This window comes from Syngnathoides biaculeatus, chromosome 14 (assembly GCF_019802595.1).
Source record: "Syngnathoides biaculeatus isolate LvHL_M chromosome 14, ASM1980259v1, whole genome shotgun sequence".
Classification (NCBI taxonomy): Eukaryota; Metazoa; Chordata; class Actinopteri; order Syngnathiformes; family Syngnathidae; genus Syngnathoides; species Syngnathoides biaculeatus.
Window position 1 is genome coordinate 16,446,597 of NC_084653.1, and position 26,170 is coordinate 16,472,766.

The following is a 26,170-nucleotide window of genomic DNA, read 5'->3' on the forward strand; positions in this document are numbered from 1 at the left end:
ACAATAGCTGGTGTTGATTCTCTTCTGCCTGAAAACTAGCACCGTCACCAGAATATGAATTTTTATGTGACGTTCTAATGCTGTAATTCGTGGAGTTTGCTTGGAGGACAGTGACTCAGGCATTTGTCATAAACTGAGTCCCTTAGGGAAATCAAGTGTGTATTATTGTGTGGGTGATGTTAGAGTGCAGCTGAGGATGACTCATGGGTTTGGTGAGATGAGGCCTAATGTCACATTGCTGTGTTAGGAAATCCTCTGCTGGTGAAAATAAAGTAATGCAAATCTTTCATCTGAAGGGTGCATGTTAAAGAGAATTCGGCACATCACAAATTTGTCTTCCAACCTCTTCTTATGCTCTAGGTCAAACTGAGCCATTTAAAAGATTATACAATTCAATAGTCCTGCTATGTTATTGAGGATAAGCGGAATGGAAGATATATATCTATTCGGTTTGACTAGTTAGTATTTGTTACTCAGAATACATAATTATTCAGATTACAATGAATGGAAATGTTAAAAACAACAACAAAAATCATAATGTGTTTCAAAGAAAAAAAGCACTCTATCATGTCGTCCTTTATAAAAACAGAAAATTCAGCAGCGTTTACATTTTTTTTTTGCTTGAATGAAATGAACATTGTGGTTTTCCTTCTGTTGTGTATGCCTTGGGCACCTACGTGCAGTACAATACAGACATTGGTAACACGAATAATTGCACAACTGAGTAAATAAGATTACATCAGTCATTTTTTGCAAAAGGGCCTGTGAATATTGGTAAATTGCACGTCTACGCCATTTTTGTTAAAATATCCAGCGCTTTAAGTTTCACAGCACTGCAACACCAATACTTATTTCACAAGTCAAAGAAAAAAAAAAATGGATTGAACAACTGTTTGTATTGGAAAAAAAAAATCATGTAATTGGAATCTAAAGGCACCACTGTGTAGTATTGTATATGTTTGTACGGATATTTTCATTTCTTACACTTTTGTATCATGAAACATGCCATTAATTATTTTCCCAATAAACAAACGGAGGTTGTTTCTTTGACTCTGTGACTCCTGTTATCTTCCAACATCATTTCAACAATGTCTGTGTTTTTTGTCAGCATTACCCCAGGATGGGTGTCCCCCGCTGCCACTGCGACTCAGAGCTGGTTTTGTCGAAAGCCCACCCACCATCGCGTGGCAGCCGCCCAGCGGTGCAACTACGACCTGAGGGAGCGGATTTGCATTGGCAGCATGACTGCGGCTGAGACCGCCGTCTATCATCAAGTGCCAACCGATGAAGCCGAGGCCCAGATGTTGGCCACTGTTGACTTGGATGACATGAAAAGTGAGTGAGATGTCACAGCGGCCCATTTCCTCTGTATTATCCAATGCAGGATCTACAGCCTAATTGAGTTTTGAGCCCCCCAAAAATGACTACCCTGTCTCAATTTACTCACAAATTTACTTTACTGTGTGAAATCTGGGCCTGCTTAGGTTGATATAAAGCGGTTATTCTGTTGATTGTATGGCAACAGATAAACCGGTTAGTTGCAGCTTTTGAATTAGAGTCGAGTAGCTTTTAGTTGTTGCTAACTGGCATAAATATGTGAACACAGACACCGTACATTATTTTTAAAACATAAATAATTTTTTGACCACTTAATTGAAATTGGACATTTCCTTTATTTTCCCTTCTTTTATTGATCAATTTTTGCTTATTCATCACCTGTTTTTTTTTTTTTTTTCATGATACTATGACTTCGACTTCCTCATTGGGCGCTATTTGCTCCAATCCAATTCATGCACTAGTGATGTTGAGTCGAATTCATCAATCCAATGACACAAGAAAGTCACATGACTTCACACATTTGCTATTGGGCTTCTTGCGATACGTATTAAAACTAAATAAGCCAGCCTTAGCTGATTGACGTGAATACACTGTAACCATGTTGGGAAACTTGTTGTTACCATGACGGCCATGGCGCATTACTTGTGTTTGCATTTTGTACAAAAAAAACAAACAAAACAAACAAAACACTTTTCATGTATTATAGTATTTGTCTGGTACTGTTTGCCCAAATGTGGATATTTCATCTCCCTGAGAAAAGACCATGCAATAAATTGCAGTTGTTGTAGTTTTGCCTGCGTATTACCCCCCCCCCCCCCCCACATCATGACACAGACACACAAATATATCAGAATTTGTACATTCACATTTTCTTTATTGCTGTTTATGGTATGGTTAAAAAAAATCTCAAGAATCTATTCAATACTTGAGTAATTATTTCATTGTGTATGTTAAACTAACTTCTTTTGGAGGACTACTTTTACTTGAGTCACTTTTTTGTCACGCAACAGTACTCTTGCTTGAGGACAAAATCTGGCTACTCTATCCAACTCTGGAGCGGACATCCTCTATTGCTACTCTTTAGTTCAAGCAACATTTTTGCTCATCAGATTAGCCCGTGTCGTATTTGTTGCATTGGTCACTTGTATTTTCACATTATGGGGATGCGGTTTGTGGCCCAGGTTGTGGTCCCTTTGGAAATCAAAATGCACATCTAATACCTGCATTTGCTAGTATGTCTTTTATTGATTAGGACGCATGCATACAATTGTGTAATTAGTTTACAGATGTTATTGTTAAATGTATTAGGCCACGGCACAATTTTCGGGATTATTTTACAACACATAATGAAGTAACTTCAAATTCAGAAATGGTCAATAAAAACAGAACAATATTGTACTTTATATTTTCCTGGAGAATGCATTTGGGATTAGCCTTTGAAGTTGGTAATCGTGAAAACTAATTCCAGAATTTGAGTGTTTGGAGAGGAGGATGCTCATCATATGGCATAGCTTTAAACAGGCCTCAGGTGTAGGTAGAGGTGGGCCCAGCTCAAGTTGGAGGCACAACCAAAGAAATCTTAAATTTGTATATCAACATGTACTTGAGTGGTGAAATATTTTTTTTTCTGTGTGGAAATTAGTTGTTTAGGTTGTTTTACTGTACTCTTCAGAGTCTTTCAGATGAGATGTTAAGTTTACATGTTCTCCCTGTGCCTCTATCGGTTTTCTCTGGGTAGTCCGGTTTCCTCTCACATCCCAAAAACATGCGTGAAAGGTTAATTGAAAACTGTAAATTGTCCCAAGGTGTGAATGGTTGTTTGTTTATATGTGGCCTGCGATTGTCTGGCGTCCAGTGCAGAAGTGTACCCCACCTCTTGTCTGAAGATAGCTGGGATAGGCTCCAGCATGGCCACTAACCTCATGATGAGAAGTGGTACAGAAAATGGATGGATGGATGGATGGATGGATGGATGGATTGATGGATGGATGGATGGATGGATGGATGGATGGAAGGATGGATGGATGGATGGATAATTAAATGCCTCCTTTTTCACAAAACATCCATCATTGACATCCTGTGGACTTAATCCAACACTAACCACAAAAAAGTACAATGACAAAAACCCAAAAGAGGAGAAGTGTAAAGATGTAGTGATGGTATGTAGATTTGGGGGGGGGGGAGAAAACCAATGAAACCAGGCAATAAATGGTAGTGGTATAAGAGAAAAAAGGGGCAGTCATTAACAGAGCCTGCAGTCGATTCCCCTTCACCAGCGACCCTGCCTCTGGCCTTTCCTGCTTTACCATACCGGAGTAATCATTGACCGCGTAGAAACACAAAACAGGGCCACTAAAATCACAGCTGTCGAGTGCCGATGCTTCATGAAGACAGGCTATGCATGCTGCTGAAACTCTTGGTTTTTCTCCTTTTGAGAGTTAAAGTCCTTCCATTGTGTCAGTCTAATCATTCAGTCCAAAAGTTGCAGAACATCCACATGCATAGCTATTAAACACACGTCCCCCAGGCAATAAACTTGATGGAGGTTTTTCACATGAACCCAAATTGCCACAAATTGTTGGGACTCCCATTTGAACATTTGTGCAATAGTTGGCAGAAGGCTAAAGGATGGATCTCAAATTAGACTATGAGAGCAATCCAGTAGGATTCAATGAACCAAAACAGCACACAAACGTGAAGCAGAAAAACAAAACTATGAATTATGAACTATGAAAAATGTCAAAAGGTTCTCACAAAAGAAAAACTACACAGAGGTAAGAAAAACAAAGCAAAAGAGTTGGACAGCGCCAACGTGGGAGGAAAACTAAACAGCCCTACAGTTAATACATTTGCCAGGAACAAGTTGAATATCATACTGATAACTACCAAAGCAAAACAGAAACAATCGTGACGACCAAGAGTTTTTGTCTTTTTGTTGTTGTTGTTTTTCTTTTTTTTTTTGTCCTGTTCAGCTTTTAGGTCAAGCACAATGGTTTGTCTGTTTCACTTCTATGATGGGACACTTTTATCGTCTCTGTGGAGTTTTCAATTTTCTTTTGTGGTTTCTTAGTATTACAATTGAAGTTAACTGACAATCAGCTCTTCAGTCAAACAGAAAAAAAGTTTTCTAGAGGGACGAGAGAAACAAAGACAAAAGACAAAGCACTAATTGTAAAGAGGATGGGAAAATGAAATCATTACATGGATACAACAATGAAATATTAAAGATTAGTGTTCTGTGGGGCTGTAGTGTGACACAGTGAGAGAATTTCAGGACTGGATGGTGGGATTTAAGTGAATTATAAAAGTCTATAGCACGAGAGTATGGCCCCTTACCCAGTGAAAGAGTCCCAAGGGGGTGTGCTTGCAGACACGTGCAAGTGTATTGCCACAGTTTCGCATGCTCAGTGAAGTGTCCCGTAATTGCTGTGCCCGCGCCGTGGAGGTTGTGGACGCCTCCCAATCATTCGAGGTGTGGGCTCTAGCCTAGGGTCAACCCCAGAGCAGCCTGATGGATGGGCTATGTGTCGGATGGGACACGTCCCACACTGATGGACCCAAGGCAGTCCGCCCGTCCAACTAGCCACACAGCGAGTGCCGCAGTGACCCAATGGATGCATTGAAAGGGAAACAGAACAGAGGTGCTGAAACCCGGTCTGACATCTATACCCTTCTGACCCATACCAGTCCCCCAGGATCCTCCTGACATATATATCTGCACAGATGTGATTAGTGACAAAAATATATACAGTGTGTCATGATCCTGCCGCTCCAGCACAAGCTGTGCGGGTGCGCTGATTGGGAGGCACACACCTGTGCCTCATGCGGGCTGATCATCCCCCGTATATTTAGGACCCAGTGACAACTGGTCAGGCGCCAGTTCGTGTGCTTTATGTCCCGTTCCAGCACCCTCGTATTCCTGACTGAACCTGTGTGTACCGACCTTCGTCCGTTCTCTGACCAACCTTGTAAGCCTGATTCCTTGACACTTCTGCCTGCGTTGATTGTTCTCCCGTGTACCGACTCCTGCCTGCCCACTCATCTGCTCTTTTCGCCCGACGCCCCAACAACCGCTGCTGCACCGGACTGCCTGCTCGATCCCCGATCTCGGCATACAATAAACGTGTCTCTTCTTGAACTACCTTGCGTCTTCCGAGTTCCTGCATTTGGGTCCTACCTCTCGTTCAGATGGGACGTGACACAGTGAGTGTCTGCTAAGGCAGTCATGGCTAATGTCGGTCAGGCCAGACAGCCGCCAATGAAATCCAAATCTGCAACACTGACACTGGGACCCCACCACATTCCCACCAGTACCCACAACCTGCCCCCGAGTGTGAGAGGTGGACGAGCGAGGGTCGAGCACCTTCCTCAGCTTGTCAAACTGAGTTTATGTACTTGTCATGGTAAATTTCCCAATGGTGTGGCGAGGAGGCGCTACCCAACAGGAACAAAAAAATTGTAAAATTTCAACTAATACAATACACAGCATATTATCTTTCTATGCCACTTATGCTGTTCAGGACTGCAAAAAGATGGCGCTCATCCCTGCTGACTTTGCGAGAAAAGCAGATTACATCCGACCTGGACTGATTATCAATCACAGCGCACATGTACTTTAGATCAGGGATGTGTGACTGAAATGGGGGCCAGCATTTTTCAGCAGCACTGCCGGGGGTCCACTTAGGACTTAGGACCGTATGTTCCGAACAAAATCCATGAGAAAAAGTTATTTTAAATATGGACAAATTATTTGCTTATGTCTTTTTTCTGTTGTACATTACAGTATCGTAATGTATTGCACGTTCAAATGCTTGTATAAATGATCCATCTATCCATTTTCTGTACTGCTTATCCTCACTAGGGTCGCAGGTATGCTGGAACCTATCCCATCTGTCTTTGAGCAAGAAGCTGTGTACACCTTGAACTGGTCGCCAGCCAATCGCAAGGCACATAAACTAGAGCAATAAAGGGTTCACAAACATTGCCTCCGGGAAGGATTTGAACCCACGATGCCTGCTTGAATTGTAGACAAATAAAACATTGCCCCATCCATGCCTATTGGTATCATATGCAGTTCTAAACATATTTAGGTAGGAGCGTCGCTTGTGTTTTTATCCACGGCTGGGCCCAGTTTTTCACCCCTTTAGTAGATGGGGTTTAGTGTACTATGCCAATGAAAAGCATCACGTCCTACTCTAATTCACCCTCGATCGTTATGGCACAGCCCCAAAATCAATAGCCTGTGGACATTACCCTAAACAAGAGTGGTACTGATTCGGTTCACACAAAACCACGCCTTTCCTGCACTTTGCTGTGGTGGCCAAAGTAAACATTGCTACTGTGGTTTGACAGTGGTTTCAGACAGGTGTCTTCTGGCACTGGGATTTGAATTTTCTCTGATTTCGTGGTGCAACCTGTGTGGACTAAGGACTTTGTATAAAGGAATCCCGGCAACGCAGTGCAGTTGAAAAAAAGTGGGCAGCCCATGAATGAGCAGTAAGTCCACCTGGAGACTGGAGGAGTGGTGGAGATGACAGATATAGATGGACAAGAAAACCAGACCGACAACAACCATGATGGCGCCGAGCATCAGTGCAGTATCCAGAAAGGCTCGGGTACCCCGAGGCAGCGCCAAAGCGAACAACATGGCTCACTGTCAACCGTGGAAGGCTTTGAGGACTTTGAAGAGTTTGTGTTTGATTTTGACGATTATGACTTGCTCGAGTCCATCCACACTCAACTGGGATCTCCGGTTGATTCAATCCGTAAGTAGTTTTATGGAGATAAGCGCTTTGAGATGACCTTTTGACGGTGGACAGTGTTGTTTTCAAGCTTGTTGCCATCACAACTTCACATTATTGCCAAGTAATGAATGGGAGTTTCCACCTATTATAAAGTGGGCTTAATTAATGCTGTGGATCACATTCATGCCAAACAGTTCTACCTTGGTAGATGGTATTGAACGAATTGACAAGCTTCTCGACTGTTGATGTTGTCTTCTGTGTTTCCATTGATCCAATGGCGTCCATTTGGCTTTGGGCTCAGCTACAGCTGAAGCGGAATGACATTTCATCGACAATGAGTGTGTCTGGTTTTGGTATTTCCATTCACCTTTTTGGAATGATTTGAAAGCAATCAGCAAATAGAGTAAGTGACTACCTGGTCAGAAAAGAGCATGATTTTCTTGAATTTCCTCTCATGGACATTTTCTAGCTCATCCTTTAACATCATCTAAGCCCAGCAAATGACAGCAATATGACATAAGAATTGGATTTTAACAACAGGGTGGGACAGAATTCATAACTCACTTGTTAGTCTATCCATTTTCTTAAATGCTTATTCTTACCAGGGATTCACCATGGGTGAGTTTGTTAGCAGTCACGGCTTCTGGCTTGTGCAATATGTGTGGTCGCACAGCATCACAAGGTCACGGACATGTTGTCAAACGCTCCAGGAAGTTTTCAGTTTTACGATCGTAGCCACATACAACATTTTAATGAATACGTTTTCCAGCGACAAGGAGGTACCATCACTTGGAGCATTTGGTGTTTTCATACTGATATTTAGTGTAATTATGGCTTTAATGCTACATTAGTGTTTGCAACAGATAGATGTGGCACGTTCCAACATGCATTCAGATTACGTTACCGCCAGCAGTGAAATATTTAATGTGCATCCCAAGGCTGACTTGCCTGTTATCTAGAAAGTAGCATGAATTTAACAGGAAATGTAACTGCTTGAGCCATTTAAACATTTAAAGAAAGCCTTTGGTGTTTTCATAGCATAATTCATAATTCATGTTTTTTAATGCATCAGTTTCCTAAAATGAGGTAAATGCTAAGCTATTAATCATGTTCTGACATCATGTTCACCTTCAGTTTCTAATCATCTTCCATGGGAGGCACTTTGAACTTGAACGTAAGCATGTGTAGTTATATTTAAAATATGTTTTCAAGATTTTTCCAACTTTTCTTTTTCTTTTAAAATACGGTTCTTTATTGTTCTTTACATCTGTTAAAGTGGGTCTTGCAGGTCCCAGAACCAGTGCTCTAGATGGTATTATTGTCTTTTAAGACGACCCAGGCACATAATCAGATAACCTGACTCGGAAAAATCTGTTTTAGGCAGTAATCTGGTGCCACCTTTACACTTACACATTGAAATACTGTTTACTGCAACTCAAACTGATACCACTACTCAAAAATGAGGGCCTGTTGTTACCACAATATCAGCCAAGTGAATTCCATGATGGTTAATTGTCACCAAATTGACAATTAATCATTAAAAAAAACAATATTAATATATTAATACAACTATACAGTAAATAATGTGACCAAATGCAAATTCAATTTTTCAGATTATTGAGACCTACAGAACAAGTTACATCTAAATATCTATTTTGTTTTTATTACAATGACCCAGTTTGCAAGATTACGTCTAATGAAAATATCTCGGTTTCCCCGCAGGTCACAGATTTGAAGACAACCCTGGGGTGAGACGCCACTTAATGAAGAAATCATCCCGATTTCAGGTTGGCCGTACCAGCAACAGTTCCACTCCACTGTCCAGCCTTAAGAAGAAGAAACGAGCGTCCGACAAGAAGACTCATGAGGTTGTTGACGTAGCCAAAATCAGCTTATTTTTAAAAATGAATCTGACATTCATTAAATAATGTTTAATTCTGAATGTGAATGGACATGGTTGTTTATATGTGCCCTGCAATTGGCAAATACATGTTACTAAGAAACAGTGCCTAACCTGAAATATGACTAGGTTGTTCGTTCGTTCGTTCATTCATTCATTCATTCATTCATTAATTATCTGTACCGCTTATATTCACTAGATTGGGAGGTGTCCTAGAACCTGGAGCCAGGGTACACCCTGAACTGGTCGCCAGCCAATCGTATCTGACTTGCTTAACCCAAGAAAAATTGAGTCTTGACTCAAATTTAGCTTCCATTAGCATGAAAATATATTTATGTACCTGTGGAAAAGACGGGTTACTCGCTATATTGTTCGAATATGATTTGATATAGTGTGGTATTAAATTGAATGCCAAAAAGACTAACATCTTCATTATGGACAGTAGATTTAACCACCAATCTGTTCCCTGTTTTTTTCATCATTTAGCCCTTAGTAATGAGGTTAAATACCTTGAACATTTGATCAAATCTAATGATCTTTCATATTATAAACATATATACAAATGATTTTAAATTGTATGTGTGAGAAAATATAATCTGATGTAAATTAAGCATCAACTCATTTCCTGTTCAGGTATTGAAGTAATAATTGACAACCAGTATTACTGCATAAAATTTTTTTTTATTAAAAAACATACTCAATTAGGTAAATCCACGAGTGTCTACAGTAATCTGTATTGATGTTCTCGTGTTTGCTTTCCTTCACCTCCAGTTGTTTGTAGAGCTCAACGAGCTGATTGTGGAGAAGGACCATGAAATGCGTTGGAAGGAGCGTGCCCGCTGGATCAAGTTTGAGGAGGATGTCGAGGAGGAGACAGACCGCTGGGGCAAACCTCACGTGGCTTCGCTCTCTTTTCGCAGTTTACTGGAGCTTCGCCGCACAATCACGCACGGTAAAGGGATTTTTCGAGCACCCAGCAAGATAAGAACTTTTCGTTGTTAAATGTGCATTCAAATTCTATAAGGATTAATAAAAAAATTATTTACAGTAGAAGGAAAAAAAATAACTGCGAGATCTGTGAACAAATGGTTAAAACGTGTATCTTACAGTACTTAGGTTGAGGGTTCGAATCTGGGGTTCTTCCTGTGTGAATGTTGCATGTTCTCCCCATGCTTGCCTAATTTTCTCCAGGTACTCTGACTTCCTTTCACATTCCAAAAACATGCAAGCTATCTTTATTAAAGACTTTAGATCAGGCATCATCAAGGTTTTTGAAAGTGAAAGCTATTTTGTGGGTACTGAATAATATGAGTAGCCACCACTTTGCATAAGTTACAGTAGTGGTAGACTACAACACGACTGACTTCTACAATGCCACCATCCTAAAACCATCACATCTGACACTGATCGTTCCCAGGGGCCATTCTTCTGGACCTGGAGCAGAATTCTCTCCCGGGAATCGCCCATTTGGTGGTGGAGACGATGATCATCTCTGATCAGATTAGAGCTGAAGACAGATCCTGCGTTCTCAGGGCCCTGCTACTTAAACACAGGTCTGTCGCAAAGCATATTCTTCCTTGGGTTCTATTTGTGTTATGATCGGCCCAGTTTGATTTTTATTGTGGATGATTTTAACTGCAGACTTCCGGCAAGAGTGGACGTCATTGCCCTGCTATAAAAATACCAAAACAAAAAAAAAAAATATTGACAAAAACTAAATCCCCCTGGGTAACGGATGTGTTCAAAAGGATGAAAAGAAGATGTAGGGCAGTTGAGCGAAAAAAAATAAAACTGAGTAACGATGCAATATTCTGTGAACTACTGAAACTTTATAACCAGGCTGCTAAAGATGCCAGAAATGCATGTTTCTACCCCATTATCTTGACATCAAAACCCCCAAAGTTATATTTGTCACATATAAATCATTTATTTAATTGTGGTTTTAATAGCTTCCTTTTAACCCCAACCGATTTTGTACCCCAGAGGAAAGATTGATACTATCAGATGCAACATTTTAACCCACCATATCATAGTTTTAAAAACATCTGCGTGCCCGGCTTTACCTGATTTTTGCTCAGGTTTTTGACGAAGTTCTTTCCATAGTGAAGTGTCATTTTGACGCAATTCCAACATTGAATTTTAAAGGGTTTTTTTTTTCTCCCAGAGAAAACTTTGCAAATGTATCTCTTCAGACAGGAATGGGGGCAGCAGTGGTTACACCCCTGCTGAAGTTGAGTCATTTCAATTTTAATGATTTTAACAACTAGCTAATCGTATCAAACTTCGCATTTTTAAGCAGAATTTTAGAAAACCTTTTGATTCAACTCACTCATTTGTTAGCAAAATTTATTCTAATTGATGGGTAGCTATCTGTTTTTAAGATGAATCATAGCACTGAGGTGGCCCTCTTCAAAATGTTAAATGATTTTAGAGTTTGTGCTGATAACGGTAAATTGCATTGTTTTTGTCGTATCTTCGACACAGTAGACCACACGCTTTTAATTAGACATGGACACCTAGTTGGCCTCCAGTATGCTACAAAAATGGTTCTTAACCCACCTTACTGCTTACTGACAGAACATTTCTGGTAAGTCTGGATACATGCTCTTTTGAAATCCATGAATGAATGTGGTGTGCCAAAGGGATCAATTTTATCTCCTGTCTTATTCAATTTGGAGGGTTGCATCAGGCTAAAACACTGCCAAACAAACATGAGCTTTCATCCAAAAAATTAGATACTGAATTAGTCGTAGCCAGGGTGAACAATGTTTGCCTCCAGGGCCGTTAACCTTCAAGGCACTGATGGGAAATTCAGCTCATGTGGGTCGAAGAGGAAGGAAAGATGGAAAGTGGGTTCTTAGGCAGAAGGAGACGAAGAAAGCACAGAGCTCAGAACTGAATGTGGGGACTTTGAATTTTGCGAGTATGACAGGAAAAGCCTGGGCCTTTGGTTGACATGATGATTAGGGGAAAGAGTTCGATATATTGTGTCCAAGACTGCTTACGGAAAAGCAGTAAGGCGAGAAGTTAAGGGGCAGAGTTCAAATTATTTTACCATGGTGTACATAGCAAGAAAATTGAGTGGATGTTATTTTAAAGGAAGAGTTACACTGATATATAATAATATATTGGAGTCAACACACGTATGCCACAATTTTTATTTTTAAAAGCCCAAAAACTGACACATACATTTAGCCCTACAGAAACATTTTTTGCGTTCATGAAAAAGCTCTCTGCTGAACAAACTTATTTGGGGCATGTGCATGGGCGACACCATAGAGATAAAGCTATTTTGCCATATCCAGTGCAAAAACAACAATAGATACAAAGGGATTTTAGCACAAGGTGCTTTCTCAAGTTTGAAGTGGGCTGAAAGATCCAAGTTTGGGCAGTCACAAATTTAAAAGTTGCATAATAAGCTGTTGTTTTTCAGTCGGGCGGCTGTTGTCCAACACACACAAAAAATTTAACATTTTGATTGGCTTGCGAAGGTTATATTTGCCGCCATGTGACTGCCTTGTGTCGTTTGATAGGTGAAAAAATTGTCATTTTGATGAGGTCGCAAAGTTTAGGTGTGTGATCATGTGACTGGATTCTGTCATCTGATGTGTGAATTGGACTAACATTAAATATCTCATTTGATTGGCGCAAATGGCGTCCCAGTATGTGGATGTCGAAGATGAGTCCAAAAATAGACGCGCACATGGATTATTGCATGAGTAAAAATAGCAAGTGGCACAGATCATTTTAACGGACAAAAGTATTGATCCCTCTTCACATAAATACCCAAGTAAAAGTAAAATGTATGGTGCATACAAACTACTCTGACAAGTATATTCATTCCATTATATTCTTACTTTTTTAACTGTGTGCGTGTGTGTGTGTGCATGTACAGTATGTACAGTATCTGTGTGGATGAGTAGTGGAAGGGGATTGATTTCAATGATGTAACTGACTTTTAGATGCATATCATTGGATGAAATGTGCTCTGTAAAACAAAGTTTATTTCACTGATTTGATTTGTGAAATCACAGACAATAACAGACTACCTCAAAGTCACGTTCTTAGTTCTTGAGTCTTGGTGCTCATTTGTTCCCGAGAATGGGCTGTCGACTTGTTATAATAAGACTGCTTTCAAGCACAAAGTGTCTGAAATAGCCCCTAGAATCAATGTTTATTATTAAGTGGGTTGGTTTTGGCTATGTTAATGACACATTTAACAACTTTCCGTCATAAGGAATCAATGTGCAGTGAGAAGACAATGGGACATGATATTATATCTGTGAATAGTCCAATAATAATTCCCACCCACAGGGTTCATCTGTGTTGTTGCGCCTCGGCCAGAAGCTTTACTTGGATCTAACACTTCTTAATCTCAAACAAAAGTTTGGATGAGGGGGAAGCCTTTTGGTATGGATTTGAATATGTGTTAACATATGTATAACGACATATGAGATGAGCCGAGCTTCACTCTTCCTTATTCTTTTGGTTTTGGTGTTACAAAAAGGCTGACACAGGGAACCCGCACTGGGAATTTCCAGAATGTTCGCGTTAGCAAGACTTGGCTCATCATCTGAACTTTCCTGTGGTTGACAAGGCTGCAGATGTTCAAGCTGTACTGTGGTTGTGCCCGGCTTGAAAGCCAACACCATTATTGATGGTCTTTTGTGTAAGGCGGCCTTAGCCCTTGTTCTACAATCTTGCAATACTCCACAATCCGATAAAAATACCTTTACAGGGATTAGTTCTGTCAGAAAAAAATCTGTATTTCTACAAGGTGATTGCCAAAAATGTTTCCTTAATTTTTAACTTGGTGTTTAGTCACATAGGTACGGAGCCCTTAAAGGGACATTGAGGGGGAAAAAAGCTGTTTTCTCATTGTAATGAGTAAGTTACTCATCGTAATTAGGAAGTTACTCATGAGTAAATTACTCATTGTAACTCATGAGTAAGTCACTCATTACAATGAGAGTGTCGAAAACTGGCTACCTATGGGTCGTAGCTTATTTGCCTGCTAGCGGTAGCTCCCTACGGAGCCCCTAAAGGGACATTGAAGAAAAAAAAAAAAAACCTAACTGATTTCTCATTGTAATGAGAAACTAGTCCATTATATGTGTGCATGTATAAAAGACCCTTATTCAGGAAATTAGTGCAAGCAGGTAAGTAAACTATGACCCACAGGTAGTCGTTTTTTTTACACTCTCATTGTAGTGACTAACTTACTCATGAGTTACAATGAGTAACTTACTCATTACACAATGAGAACATTACTCATTACAATGAGAAAGTTACTCATTGTATTAAGTAAGTTACTCACTGTAATGAGTAAGTTACTCATTGCAGTGAGAAACCAGTTATTTATTTACTTGTTTTTTAATGTCCCTTTAGGGCTCCATACATAAGCTACAAGTCTAATGGGCGGAATGAAAATAATGTCTCGTTTAAAATTATTTAATGGCATAAAAGAAAACAATTGTCTTTTCTTTGTCTCGTGTCCTCATTCCTGTGAGTGCACAAACGTTCACACTGACGGCTTCCACCTTTAACAGACAGGTGATAACAAGGAACAATAGCTTCGACAATGTTGCAAAATATTTAATTTGGAATTGCGAGGCATTGTCTTCCAGGATCGCCTTTCAAGTCACAGAGTGCAATCCTTCAGCATGAAGTCGAGGCCGGCATGTGAGGGAATCCAACGTTACCTTTTCTTCTAAATTGTCTTCCACGGCAGAAAATTGCATTTTTTTTTCCTTGAAATTTAACTGAACATTTCCCATTAGTTAGTGCTAAAACCTAAAAACTATATGAGTAATGGCCAGTCAGTGACTGAGTAGGCATGGGCCTGTGTCAGAATTTAAAGGGATCATAAACATGCGGTTTCCTGGTATCATCATACTGTAAATATAGCATAGAAGTAAGTATCATTTGGAAACGTTTTGGTAAAAAAATCTTTTTCCACTGAATGTAATCTGTTTTACTTTTAAACAACATAGAATAGCTCGTAGATTAGTAAACAAAGCTCTTTTCCCCCCTAAATCCAATCATAATATAGTACAAAAGAAAAAACAGATTTTTCTGAAAAAGAGTCGCTACTTCTCTGGTTTTTGCTTTGAGAAGTAACTTCAGAGATGAAAAGAAATTGTAAGCCATGCTAGTTAACAAAATATCAAATAGGGAATTTACAGTATATATTTAACCACTTGCTAACACCACAGTTGGTTATAAACTTTCATTTCATGACAATGTTACAGTAATAAATGAACATTACATTGTATTTTTCGCAGAGTGATGGGTGGTGTGAGTTCATAAATGGGCTATCGTAAGAGCAGCCATTCTTTGTAGGACCGTTTTGCATATCATTCCTCTACTAAGGCACGTTACCTGAAAAATTACATTGTCGTGGTTTTGAAACAGTGACTTTTTAAAAATGTGGTACACTTTGAAACCATTAACTAGCCGATGCCTGAGTGAGTACATCCTGTTTAACATTACATGTCGTTTACACCCAAGTAAGGCTATTCCCATTTGTTCTGTACAATAACTTCAATGATTGCGTGAGGCCCCGAAAGGCATCAATTGGCAAATGCAAATTTGTTTCCGGGAAATCATGACATCATTGCAACAGTGCTGCTTTTCAGTGTTTATTTGACAATGTCTATACTTTCTTCTTTGCCTGAATACAAATGTGTTAGGTAATGGTTTAACTGTCCGTGCTTTGGTGTTGCACAAACTATATTCCAATTACACTTCCTGTCATCGTGGGACAACCCCCTTCACTCCACTGCACATATACAAGATACTGTGTTCTTCAAAACATCATTATATTTCAGTATATTATACATGCAATGTGAATGATTTGGGTCTCTCTCTCTCTCTCTCTCTCTCTCTCTCTCTCTCTCTCTCTCTCTCCCTTTCTCTCTTCTGCTACATTGGTCTGAAGCAGCCATTTTGGGTGAATTCCAAGACTCAGAATTTGCCTAAATGAGTCCCAATCAATTGGCGTTGGGCTCACAGTTCTGAGGTCCCGGGTTCAATCCCCGACACGCCTCTGTGGCGTTTGCATGTTCTCCCCGTGCCTGCGTGGGTTTACTCCAGGTACTCCGGTTTCCGCACATATCCCAAAAACACGCAACATTAATTGGACACTCTAAATTGCCCCTAGGTGTGATTGTGAGTGCGGCTGTTTGTCTCATTGCGCCCTGCGATTGACCTGCAACCAGTTTAAGGTGTACCACGCCTCCTGCCCCTTGACAGCTGGAATAGGCTCCAGCACTCCCTGAGGATAAGCGGTGAAGAAAATGGATGGGACGGAGTCCCAATCAATCAAGTGGATATTCTAAAGAGATGAAACGAAATTCCAAAGGTTGATGAAGTTTGATTTTCAAGGATATGCTCTGAAAAAAGGGGGCCTGCTCAATGCTGCTTTTATCTTTAATTATTATTGCTATCCATACATTTTTTCAAGTTACCGCCCTACAAAAATAAATCTTGCTTTTAAATGAAAATGCCATGTAAAAGTTATCTACTTATTCTCTTAGTTTCTCCTGTAGTTAAGTTAGTCAATGAACTGGCTAAAATTTGTCCATGACTACTTGCTGGATAGTCTCGTCTCATTTGAGGACATAACAGTTAAATGTTTTATCTTTTTGTATTCAAATCCTTTTAAACATGTAAGCACATTGAGTTACTTCGTATATGAAATGTGCTATACAAATAAATTTGCTTTGCTTTACTTTAATACATTTGTTTAGCACTGTACACATAATGAATTAGGCGGCTGTAATGTAATCAATGTGACAGTCCATTGCTCTCCCAAAATCTGTCCCACCCATTGACTTAGACTTCTAATGACATGCCAGTAAAAAATGTCCTAAAAAAACCTTGCTGTTGTAATTGATTAGACGTATAGATTTGAAGGATTACGTAATGAAAATACATTAGCCACATGGAGGTTGTCAAAAGGAATTAGCAGAACAAAAACAACTCATGCCTGTCCAAATACAATAGCTGAGTCAATATGGAAAACGGACTGTCACCTGTTTCGTACAAAATGCCTGGATTTCACTTGCCAATTCAGCCATCGTCGAATTCCTCGTTATGTACAGTGAGAGGCTGATTAATAAGCATGTTTTCCAGAATTCTGTTGCCCAAATTTGTCTCAACGCAACAGACGATTGCACGCACACATAAAGTAGCACAACTTATGCGACTAAAATAAAGCCATCCAGCCAAAATTCCAACTGGGCCATCGTGCGGTAATTGTCAGCCTTTCCACGTAAATTCCCGGCATATCACTGGCAGCTTGCACAGGGAAACCAAGCCTCCGTCATTACAGTCATTATGAGACTGACATCAGATTTACAACGTGGAAAGAAACACATCGAGATGCTGTTAGCATTTGGCTCTTCCCTCGCTCAGGCCATTTGAAACATTCATCAGAAACGGCTTGTGCAATTCTCTTTCACAGTTCCACCTACTTTAGTCAAGAGTTTGTTTTGTCCAAGTCTGGTACCATCATACAAGACCATGTGGTGCTCATGAGCGGGGTGATGTCACCATTGGAATTGTTGGACCCTAATGAATTTGATATGACAATGGAGGGACTGAAACATTGTTATACTTGCAATTCACTAGTCACATATTTCCCCATCAGCATTTTATTCTATGGAACCAATTCCCAACAGTATTCATGGTTTCTGTGCTCTTTCTGATATCGCCCTGTTAAAATAGGAATTGGTTTTCAAGGACGTACTGTATGGTGTAATGATGCATGTCAAGTGAGATGTTAATAGTCTTTGCTTATGTCTGGTGCATTTTTTTAAATCACATAATTCAGTCATTCACGTTTGAAAAATGTACAGGTGTGGTCAGTCATGCTCACAGATACAGATTAGGGAAGGAATCTCTAGACCTTAAAATAACTTACTGGATTAATATAACATAACTGTAAATCAACAATAAAATAAACAAATACATAACTAAAATAGAAAGCAAAAATTCCAAACTCAGAAATGATAATTTCCAATTTCAAGTGATATTAGTGAACATGATATAAAACGGCATTTAAAATTTTTCATCAATAAAAATTCTTGATCTGACCTGCTTTATCTGAAGAAGAGTTAAATGCACTGGCCTGTCAAGGAATATACACGAAAGGTCTATACACGCAATTGTTTTGAAAATGCTGAAAGTTTAGTTCAACATAATCAGCGTTAGTGGCAACAAGCTAGCGATACCCTATTGAAACAAACATTCCTGTCGGCAATTGTGATGTATTGTTATAATCTCGCGTAATTTACGGCAGTATCTATTGTCAATTCATTGATGAAAGGTAGCAGTAGATGATCTATATCTTCCTGAAGTATGTAGAGGAGAAAAGTTTTCAACTTCAATATAATGCTTCCCATGGGAAAATGACCGTTAGAACTTAGATCAAGTCAAAGTAAATCACAATCTCCTACGTATTATAGTTGGCGGGGAGAAGCGAGGGGGTTTTTGACACGCCGTCACACGATCAACCAAAAATGCCTCTCGATCGACGCATTAAGCACCTCTGGTGTAACTGAATTTCCTTTGACATGGCTCATTATGTTGATGACTTTCAACCTAAATGCGCTCCCAGTACGTGAAGCAGCTCTGAACATGCGCGTTTGGCATCACTTCTGTACATGCTCAGTATGGTTAACTTGCATTTCCTGGTTCCGGGTGAATACTGACTGTTTAGGAGCAGGCTTGTTTAGTTAACAATGTTTATGAAATAAATACGTAAATTAATGTCAAGACTACACAAAATAAGCGACGTCTTTCAAAGCTATTTTTTTTACCCGTAACAAATTTTGGGCGCGTAATTTTTCACGCTCGACTGTGCAGATTTGCGAGCGCGACTGACTGTATAATTTGTATATTTTTAACACCCATTTTTAACTATGGACACTTATATTCGCCAACTGGGATTACAACCGATAACTGCAAATGGTGTATATATATATGAAGTATGTTTTTTTTTTTTTTTTTTTTAATGGGTAAGGAAGAGAGTCTCACCCAGCTTGTCTGCGAAAGTCAAGTTTGTAAAATATTTTAATTAGTTTAGATGGTGGCATTGTGTTCCTTTGAATTTGAGCGCATATTTTGAGAAAAAAGAAAAAACATTAGGGGGTGAATATTGGCTTGTCATGCAAATTTTTAAGGCGCGAAATGCCAACACATTGGAAATCGGACACATTTAGGCACATAACTCGCAAACAGAGTATGGATATGCATGATATGATTTAAGTATGTGTGGCAGTGGTTGTAGAAATAGTCATGATTGAGTTCATGGAGTGAATAATGAACGGCATGCAAAAAAGCCCCACTTGAATGACACTCCCAGTGCATATAATAGCTGGATATCTGTAGATAAATTCTTATTTCGTAATCAAAATCCCCTACTACCACTGATCAAATCAACAAACCAAATGAAATTATTTTCTTTTACCACAGCCATCCAAGTGACATGAAACATCGCTTTCATCGCCACCACTCATCAAGCAGTCTTCATGGCAGTTTTAATCACAACCACGTCCAGGACACCAGTCTGCCCCTTGTAGCCGAAGAAATGGAAGAACACCAGGATGGCAAAGGACCCTCATATGACCCCAAACAAGATGTCTTTGTCAGCCTCTTTGTAAGTTTGCTTAAGTTTTTGTCTCCTAAATGGTTCGATTGCACCATCATAGGGAAGCCCCCTCGTTACTTGTATTTCTCAAAAAGAAAAACTGTTCCCAGATCACTGTAGCCAGAGACATGCTTAATTGACCCCTCCGTGGATATTGCGCAATCCGCGTCACTGACCAATCAGAGGCCAGAGATCTGCATAAACCAAAGCCCGTTTTTGCTCCCGCCATTTTCTCAGACAACATTGCATGGTCCAGTATAGGTTTAGTTAGCGTTTTATCGCGTATTTGGGTTATTTAACGAAAAATATGGTTAAGAGGTGTAGTCACGGACTTTGTAATAGTGATGACAGGTATCCTGAAAGGCTAGTTGGTGGAGTTCGATTCGTACCCTTTCCAAAACCGAAGACCCAGTACGAAAACTGCCTTCGATGGATCAAACTTTGTGGAAGACCGCATCATCAACTAAATCCATCGAATATCAACCGGAACACATATGTTTGCACGAAGGTATGCCCTATATTTGATTTTTAATACATGTCTCGTATAAATGAATTCAAAGTTCTTCGCTAGCATAACACTGCTGCGTGTGAACGATTGACACACTTATTCTTTGTTGAGCGATATTTAGCGATGATCGGACTGCACAAACGTATTGATTTCTTGCTGGCTCTCGGCCGAAGCTTAACCAGACTGTGTTTGCACGAAGATATGCCCTAAATTAGATTTTTAATACACGTCTCGTATAAATGAATGAGACGTTCTCCGGTAGCATAACATTGCTATGTGTGAATGATTGAATGAAATCAGAAGCATGGCATCTCTCTCAGTTAAGAATGTATTGTATTTAGAATCTATAATATATCGTTGATTTGAATGAAATCAGAAGCATGGAGTCTGTCTCAGTTCACAAATGTATTGTATTGTATTTGCCATTTTTACTGTTTGTCTTACGTCAGCGCACGTGGCGTGATGTCACTTCAGGAGGCGTGGTTAAGTGCCCTGTACGGAGGGGTCAATTGTCCAAAAGTGTCCAGAACAACAACAACAACAAAAAAAAGAGTCCCAATAAACAATAATTATAAATCTTTATTAATCCCTTTGCGAACCACTGCAATTAATGTTGATTGACATTGGAGTCACCTGTATATAAGATGCAATCATAATTTCAACAAGTGTATTAAAAATATATAACTTTTTTCTTGTAATTTGTAATCTTTATTCTGGAATATAGGTCCTAAAATTGTAAAAAACAAAACAATATCCTTTAAAAAAAATACCCTTTTGTTCCAAATGAAAATGAGTTTATCCCTGTAATCATATGCCTTTTGTTCTTAAAAAAAAGTCCCTATTTTATTCATCAAGGGAAATCTGATGTTTTTTGATAGGTAGACGATCATATTAGACTCTTTAATTGGCCAAATCTAAATTAGAATGGAGTAATTGGTTAAATATATTTGTTTTATAGGTGTGGCTGCTCCCACAAGCATGTTTGCCCCTTTTCATATGATGTGAAGATAAAATTTATTGCAAATTATTTTGTGAGTCCCCTGGCTACGACTGACAGAAACACTGTACAAGGGAGGTGTCGAAAGGCTCCGAACAAATTGAAATTGAGCAGGCAGATATCACATCATCCAAATGCACTTTTCTTTTTTTTTTAACTGGAATCTCACAACATATTTTAGCTCAGCTACGACCAGCGGTAATCTTAAACCCGAGCCTTCAACTCCCCGTGAGAGACTTGTATGTCACAGTGAAATCCTCCACGAGGTCAGAAGTGGTGGAGGTGCTCGTTGAAGTCAGAGGGCCTGCTTGACCGCATGCTTTAAATTATTTTCTGAGTCAACCCACTGGCACTTCTTTTGAAGACTTCTTTATCCATTAGCTGCAAGCTTTTAATGTTCTTGATGATGTAACATGTTGGCATTTGTCATCCCGTGTTTTAAATTCAAAGGGGGGTGCGAGTCAATAAGCAATATCGCAGGGAGGCTGCATACGGCACTCTTGGCTCAATAAAATGAGATAATTGGTCCCACGCTGCATTGTGTTGTCCCAGTATGTTGCTCTGAACAATCATGTGGATAATCTGTGTACTGTTCTTCCTCCAAGAAATCTCTCCACCCCGTATCTCCGGAGAGTCATCCAGCGGCAGCCAGGTCTTTGAAACTCCTTGCCAAGATACCGAGAGATGCCGAAGCTGTCATTGTTTTAGTTGGTAAGCACTGACACTTTTGGACATCACATCACTTTATTTGCTTTTGGCCTTTCATATAACATCAAAATGATTAAAGTGGACCATTACACACATGCTGTCATTTTATAGTCCACACCAATTTGGAATATTCAGACCAGCTTTCTGTCTCGTTCTAGCTAAGTCTTTGAATTGCTATCTGGTGAAGATAAAGTCATCCTTTCTAAATTGCGGAGCTTTCTGTTGGCATGTGAGCTTGCGTTTACAGCACCTTAACCCTCCTGTTTTTCTCTCTTTATTACCAACATTAGTAGGTCAAAATCTGTTCTTAACTGTCAAAACACAACGGAAAATAATACTTTTTTCCTTTTCTTTTTTTTTAAAGGAAAGAAAAACACAAACCACAGTACAATCCATTTAGTCCTTTAAATGAATAACATATTTTTTTTTGTTTATTTGTTCCATCCATCCATTTTCTACCGCTTCTCTGGCTCGGGTCACATGCGCTGTAACTTTAGCAAGGATACCCAGACATCCCTTTCCCAGCCACTTCCTCCAACTCTTCCGGAAGGATCTCGAGGCGTTCCCAGGCCAGCTGAGAGACATAGTCTCTCCAGTGTGTCCTGGGTAGTCTCCGGGGTCTTTTTCCTGTGGGATATGCCCGGAACACCTCACCAGGGAGGCATACGGAAGAATTCGGATCAGATTCCCCAGCCACCTCATCTGGCTCCTCTTAATGCGGAGGAGCAGCAGCTTGACACTGAGCCCTTCCGGGATAACCAAGCTTCTCACCCTATCTCTAAGGGAAAGCCTGGACACTCTGCAGAGGAAACTCATTTTGGCCACTTGTATCCGGGATCTTGTTCTTTCGGTCACGACCAACAGCTCGTGGCCATAGGCAAGGGTAGGAACATAGATTGACTGGTAAATTCCCCTTCCAATTTAGCTCCCTGTTTACCATAACGGATTGATACAAAGTCCGCGTCACTGCAGTCGCTGCACCGATCCGCCTGTTAATCTCCCGCTCCATTCTCCTCTCACTCGTGAACAAGACCCTAAGATACTTAAACTCCTCCACCTTGTGCAGGATCTCAATTTTGTTTGTTTTTTTTTTCAAAATTTTTAAAAAGAGGGGTACACCCTGAACGGGTCTCCACCCATTCGCAGGGTGCATACATCCAAACAAACATTCATACTCACATTCAAATCTACGGGCAATTGAGAATTCTCAGTCAAACTACCTCCAGATTTTTGATATATCGGAGAAAACTTGAGTGCCCCCAGGAAACCGGAATGGATACAGTACTATACTGGGTAAAAAATGTTTCAAGTAAAAGCTTCTGATGCTGAATGAACAAACAAACAATTTAATCTGATGAAGATTTGACGGCAATATTGTTTTTTGTTTTTTTTTTGTTTTTTTTGGTTTCCATTTTAAATACTTTGATTATTCTAAATCAGCTGGGATAGCCTACAGCTCACATTCACACACAGTCCTGAAGTGGAGTAATTATTGCTGAGTGGATACCAGTTTTGTACATAAAATAAATGAATAAAATATTTAAATAAAAATAAATATTTCTGGTTGATCTACCAAAACATGACAACTTGGATCAACTCACAGCAATGAAAAAAAAAAAAAAAAAAAAAAAAAACAATCTTGGTGAAGGTAATGGGAAAAGGCAGAAACATCCACTATATTTTGTGTCTTGCCAGGCTGTGTTGAATTCCTGGAGCAGCCAGCCATGGCCTTCGTAAGGCTAAATGAGGCCGTGCTTCTGCAGTCAGTGTTGGAGGTCCCGGTTCCCGTTCGCTTTATTTTTGTCCTGCTTGGTCCCAGTCAGTCCAATGTGGACTACCACGAGATTGGACGGTCCTTCTCAACACTTATGTCTGATAAGGTACAAAAGAAACCTGATTGTGCGTCACTCAGTAATTCTGAATGTCTGATACACATTCACCCTGTGCATTTTAAAATAAATCAAGGTTTTGTTTTTTTCCTCCACAGATAACAAAAACAGCATTTGTGAAGAACAAAATGCTAAAAATACAATAATTTCACGTTTTTTTTTTTAGCTGAATGGTCTTCTTCCTGTGCTATTGTTTTGACATTTAATTGCAGAACTTCCATGAGGTGGCTTATTTCGCCGACAACAGACAGGATTTACTAAATGGTATCAACGAATTTCTGGACTGCAGTATTGTCATTCCGCCATCAGACGTGGCGGGCAAAGACCTCCTGAAGACAGTAGCTGATTTCCAGAAACAGATGCTGCGCAAGCGTAAGGAAAGGGAGCTGAAGAAGCACCATTCCTCATCTGGCATGGAGCAGAACAACAGAGGTAATACGTAATGTCAGAAAGACATTTTTGTTCGAGAACACGTTCAACCACTGAGTTCTGCCTGTAACAATCCATCCAGATATGACTCAAGAAGAAGAGGAGGAAGGAGACCAAGAGATTGACCCATTGAAACGTTCAGGGATCCCTTTCGGAGGACTGATTCATGACATTCAGCGTCGCTACCCGAACTACATCAGCGACTTGAAAGATGCTGTGGACATGCAATGCATCGCTGCAGTTATCTTCATTTACTTTGCCGCACTGTCACCCACCATAACCTTTGGTGGTTTGTTAGGTAAGACCAAGTTACAACACGCGTGTACCGTAATTCCTGGCCTACAGAGCCCACCTGGTTATAAGCCTCATCCAGTACATTTGTAACGGAAATACCATTTGGTACATACATACCCCCCCAGCTGTGTAAAAGCTGCAAGTGCCCACATTGAGACACAAGATATTAAGAAAGACGGTACACAGAATGTGGCGCTAGCGCGGTGTTAACGCTAGCGTGACGCCGAAAGGGCCGGTAAAAAAAAAAAAACCTTACCGCTAAAAATTACTGAGACACGCCAGTAACATAGCAGCAACACGCTAGCACAGTGCTAACGCTAACGCAGCACTAACATGGCCGGTAAAAGTCACTTCCTCGGCACATGTATTTAGGTCTTACTCCTACCTATTCCGCTCGACTGTGCCCTTGCGGCCTTTAGTAACAAATTAGCCGCATCACCGCATAAACCGCAGGGTTGAAAGCGTGTGAAAAAAGTCGCGCCTTGTAGGCCGGAAATTACGGTAATTTTACACTCTTAACTCTATTATGTTGCAGGTTAATTTTAGCCATTTTAATTTTAAAACAACAATTGAAAAACATTTCCCGGGCCAATATGACATTATTGGACATGATCGCTTTTTACCTTTGAAATGTAACAGGTCGGTGAAGAAACTTTTTTTGTCCAAGAATCTTATCCTTTTCATCTTCACATGCAGGGGAGAAAACAGATGGCATGATGGGAGTGACTGAGCTTATTGTTTCAACTGCAACACTCGGAGTTATATTCTCACTGCTAGCTGGTCAGCCTCTTCTCATCATAGGATTCTCCGGGCCCTTGCTGGTGTTTGAGGAAGCATTCTACAAGGTAGCACACAATCACAATTAATAAATCATATGCTAAAATAGATGAGATTAACGTCAAAATTATTTAGGTGAAGAGCTCTTTTCCAAAATTTGATGAAAGGCAAAAATGGGAAAATGCAATTGACTGTGGACCAGCCTGCCTGTTGTTGACAGTCAACAGGAGGAGGCTTCAACTCACCCATGACCCTAATGAGGACCATCACTATAGAAAATGGATACAAGGAAAATTATATTTGTTAAATTTGAGGTCCTAGGTACAAATGTCTTTTTTCAGAATAATCATGGATGAAAAGAACTCTTCAAGTTTGCATCATCCACAGAGCACATACAGTAATTAGCATGTGTTGTCGCTCAGTTCTGTCAGGCCTACGATTTTGAGTACCTTACTGGTCGAGTGTGGATTGGGTTCTGGCTCATCTTCATTGTCCTGCTGATTGTGGCGGCGGAGGGCAGCTTTCTTGTTCGCTTCATCTCACCCTTTACTCAAGAGATATTTGCTTTCCTGATCTCCCTCATTTTCATCTATGAGACCTTCTCAAAGCTCATCAAGGTAACTGCAGTGATCATGTTTCAGTTAGAGGTGTTTTTTTTTTTTTTTTACATATTACTTTTGGAAATAAATCTGTTTTTTTTTTAAAGGTGTTTCAAGAACATCCATTGATGGCATGGTACCCCGGTGATACCACCCCACCGTCTGAGCTTCAGGACATCCAGAACCAACCCAACACTGCACTGCTGTCTCTTGTCCTTATGATGGGCACTTTCTTTGTGGCTTTCTTCCTCAGAAAATTCAGAAACAGTCGATTTTTAGGTGGCAAGGTAATCGTTTGGATCTCTGCCATAAGCTTTAACCTACTGTTATCTT

The 26,170-nt window shown here is 40.0% G+C and overlaps 1 protein-coding gene across 2 annotated transcripts in view; it reads left to right on the forward strand.

The window, feature by feature from the left end:
• The window catches only part of slc4a3 (solute carrier family 4 member 3), an 82,699-nt gene that overhangs the window by 46,277 nt on the left and 10,252 nt on the right, over positions 1 to 26,170 (forward strand). For both annotated transcript variants that reach the window (XM_061842678.1, XM_061842679.1), the window contains exons 6-17: positions 1,109 to 1,335; positions 8,805 to 8,950; positions 9,754 to 9,934; positions 10,400 to 10,535; positions 19,462 to 19,645; positions 21,747 to 21,852; positions 23,545 to 23,729; positions 23,951 to 24,170; positions 24,250 to 24,465; positions 25,158 to 25,306; positions 25,661 to 25,855; positions 25,945 to 26,124. In XM_061842678.1, coding sequence (XP_061698662.1) covers positions 1,109 to 1,335; positions 8,805 to 8,950; positions 9,754 to 9,934; positions 10,400 to 10,535; positions 19,462 to 19,645; positions 21,747 to 21,852; positions 23,545 to 23,729; positions 23,951 to 24,170; positions 24,250 to 24,465; positions 25,158 to 25,306; positions 25,661 to 25,855; positions 25,945 to 26,124 — 2,125 coding nt within the window. The remainder of the gene's footprint in view (positions 1 to 1,108; positions 1,336 to 8,804; positions 8,951 to 9,753; positions 9,935 to 10,399; positions 10,536 to 19,461; positions 19,646 to 21,746; positions 21,853 to 23,544; positions 23,730 to 23,950; positions 24,171 to 24,249; positions 24,466 to 25,157; positions 25,307 to 25,660; positions 25,856 to 25,944; positions 26,125 to 26,170) is intronic.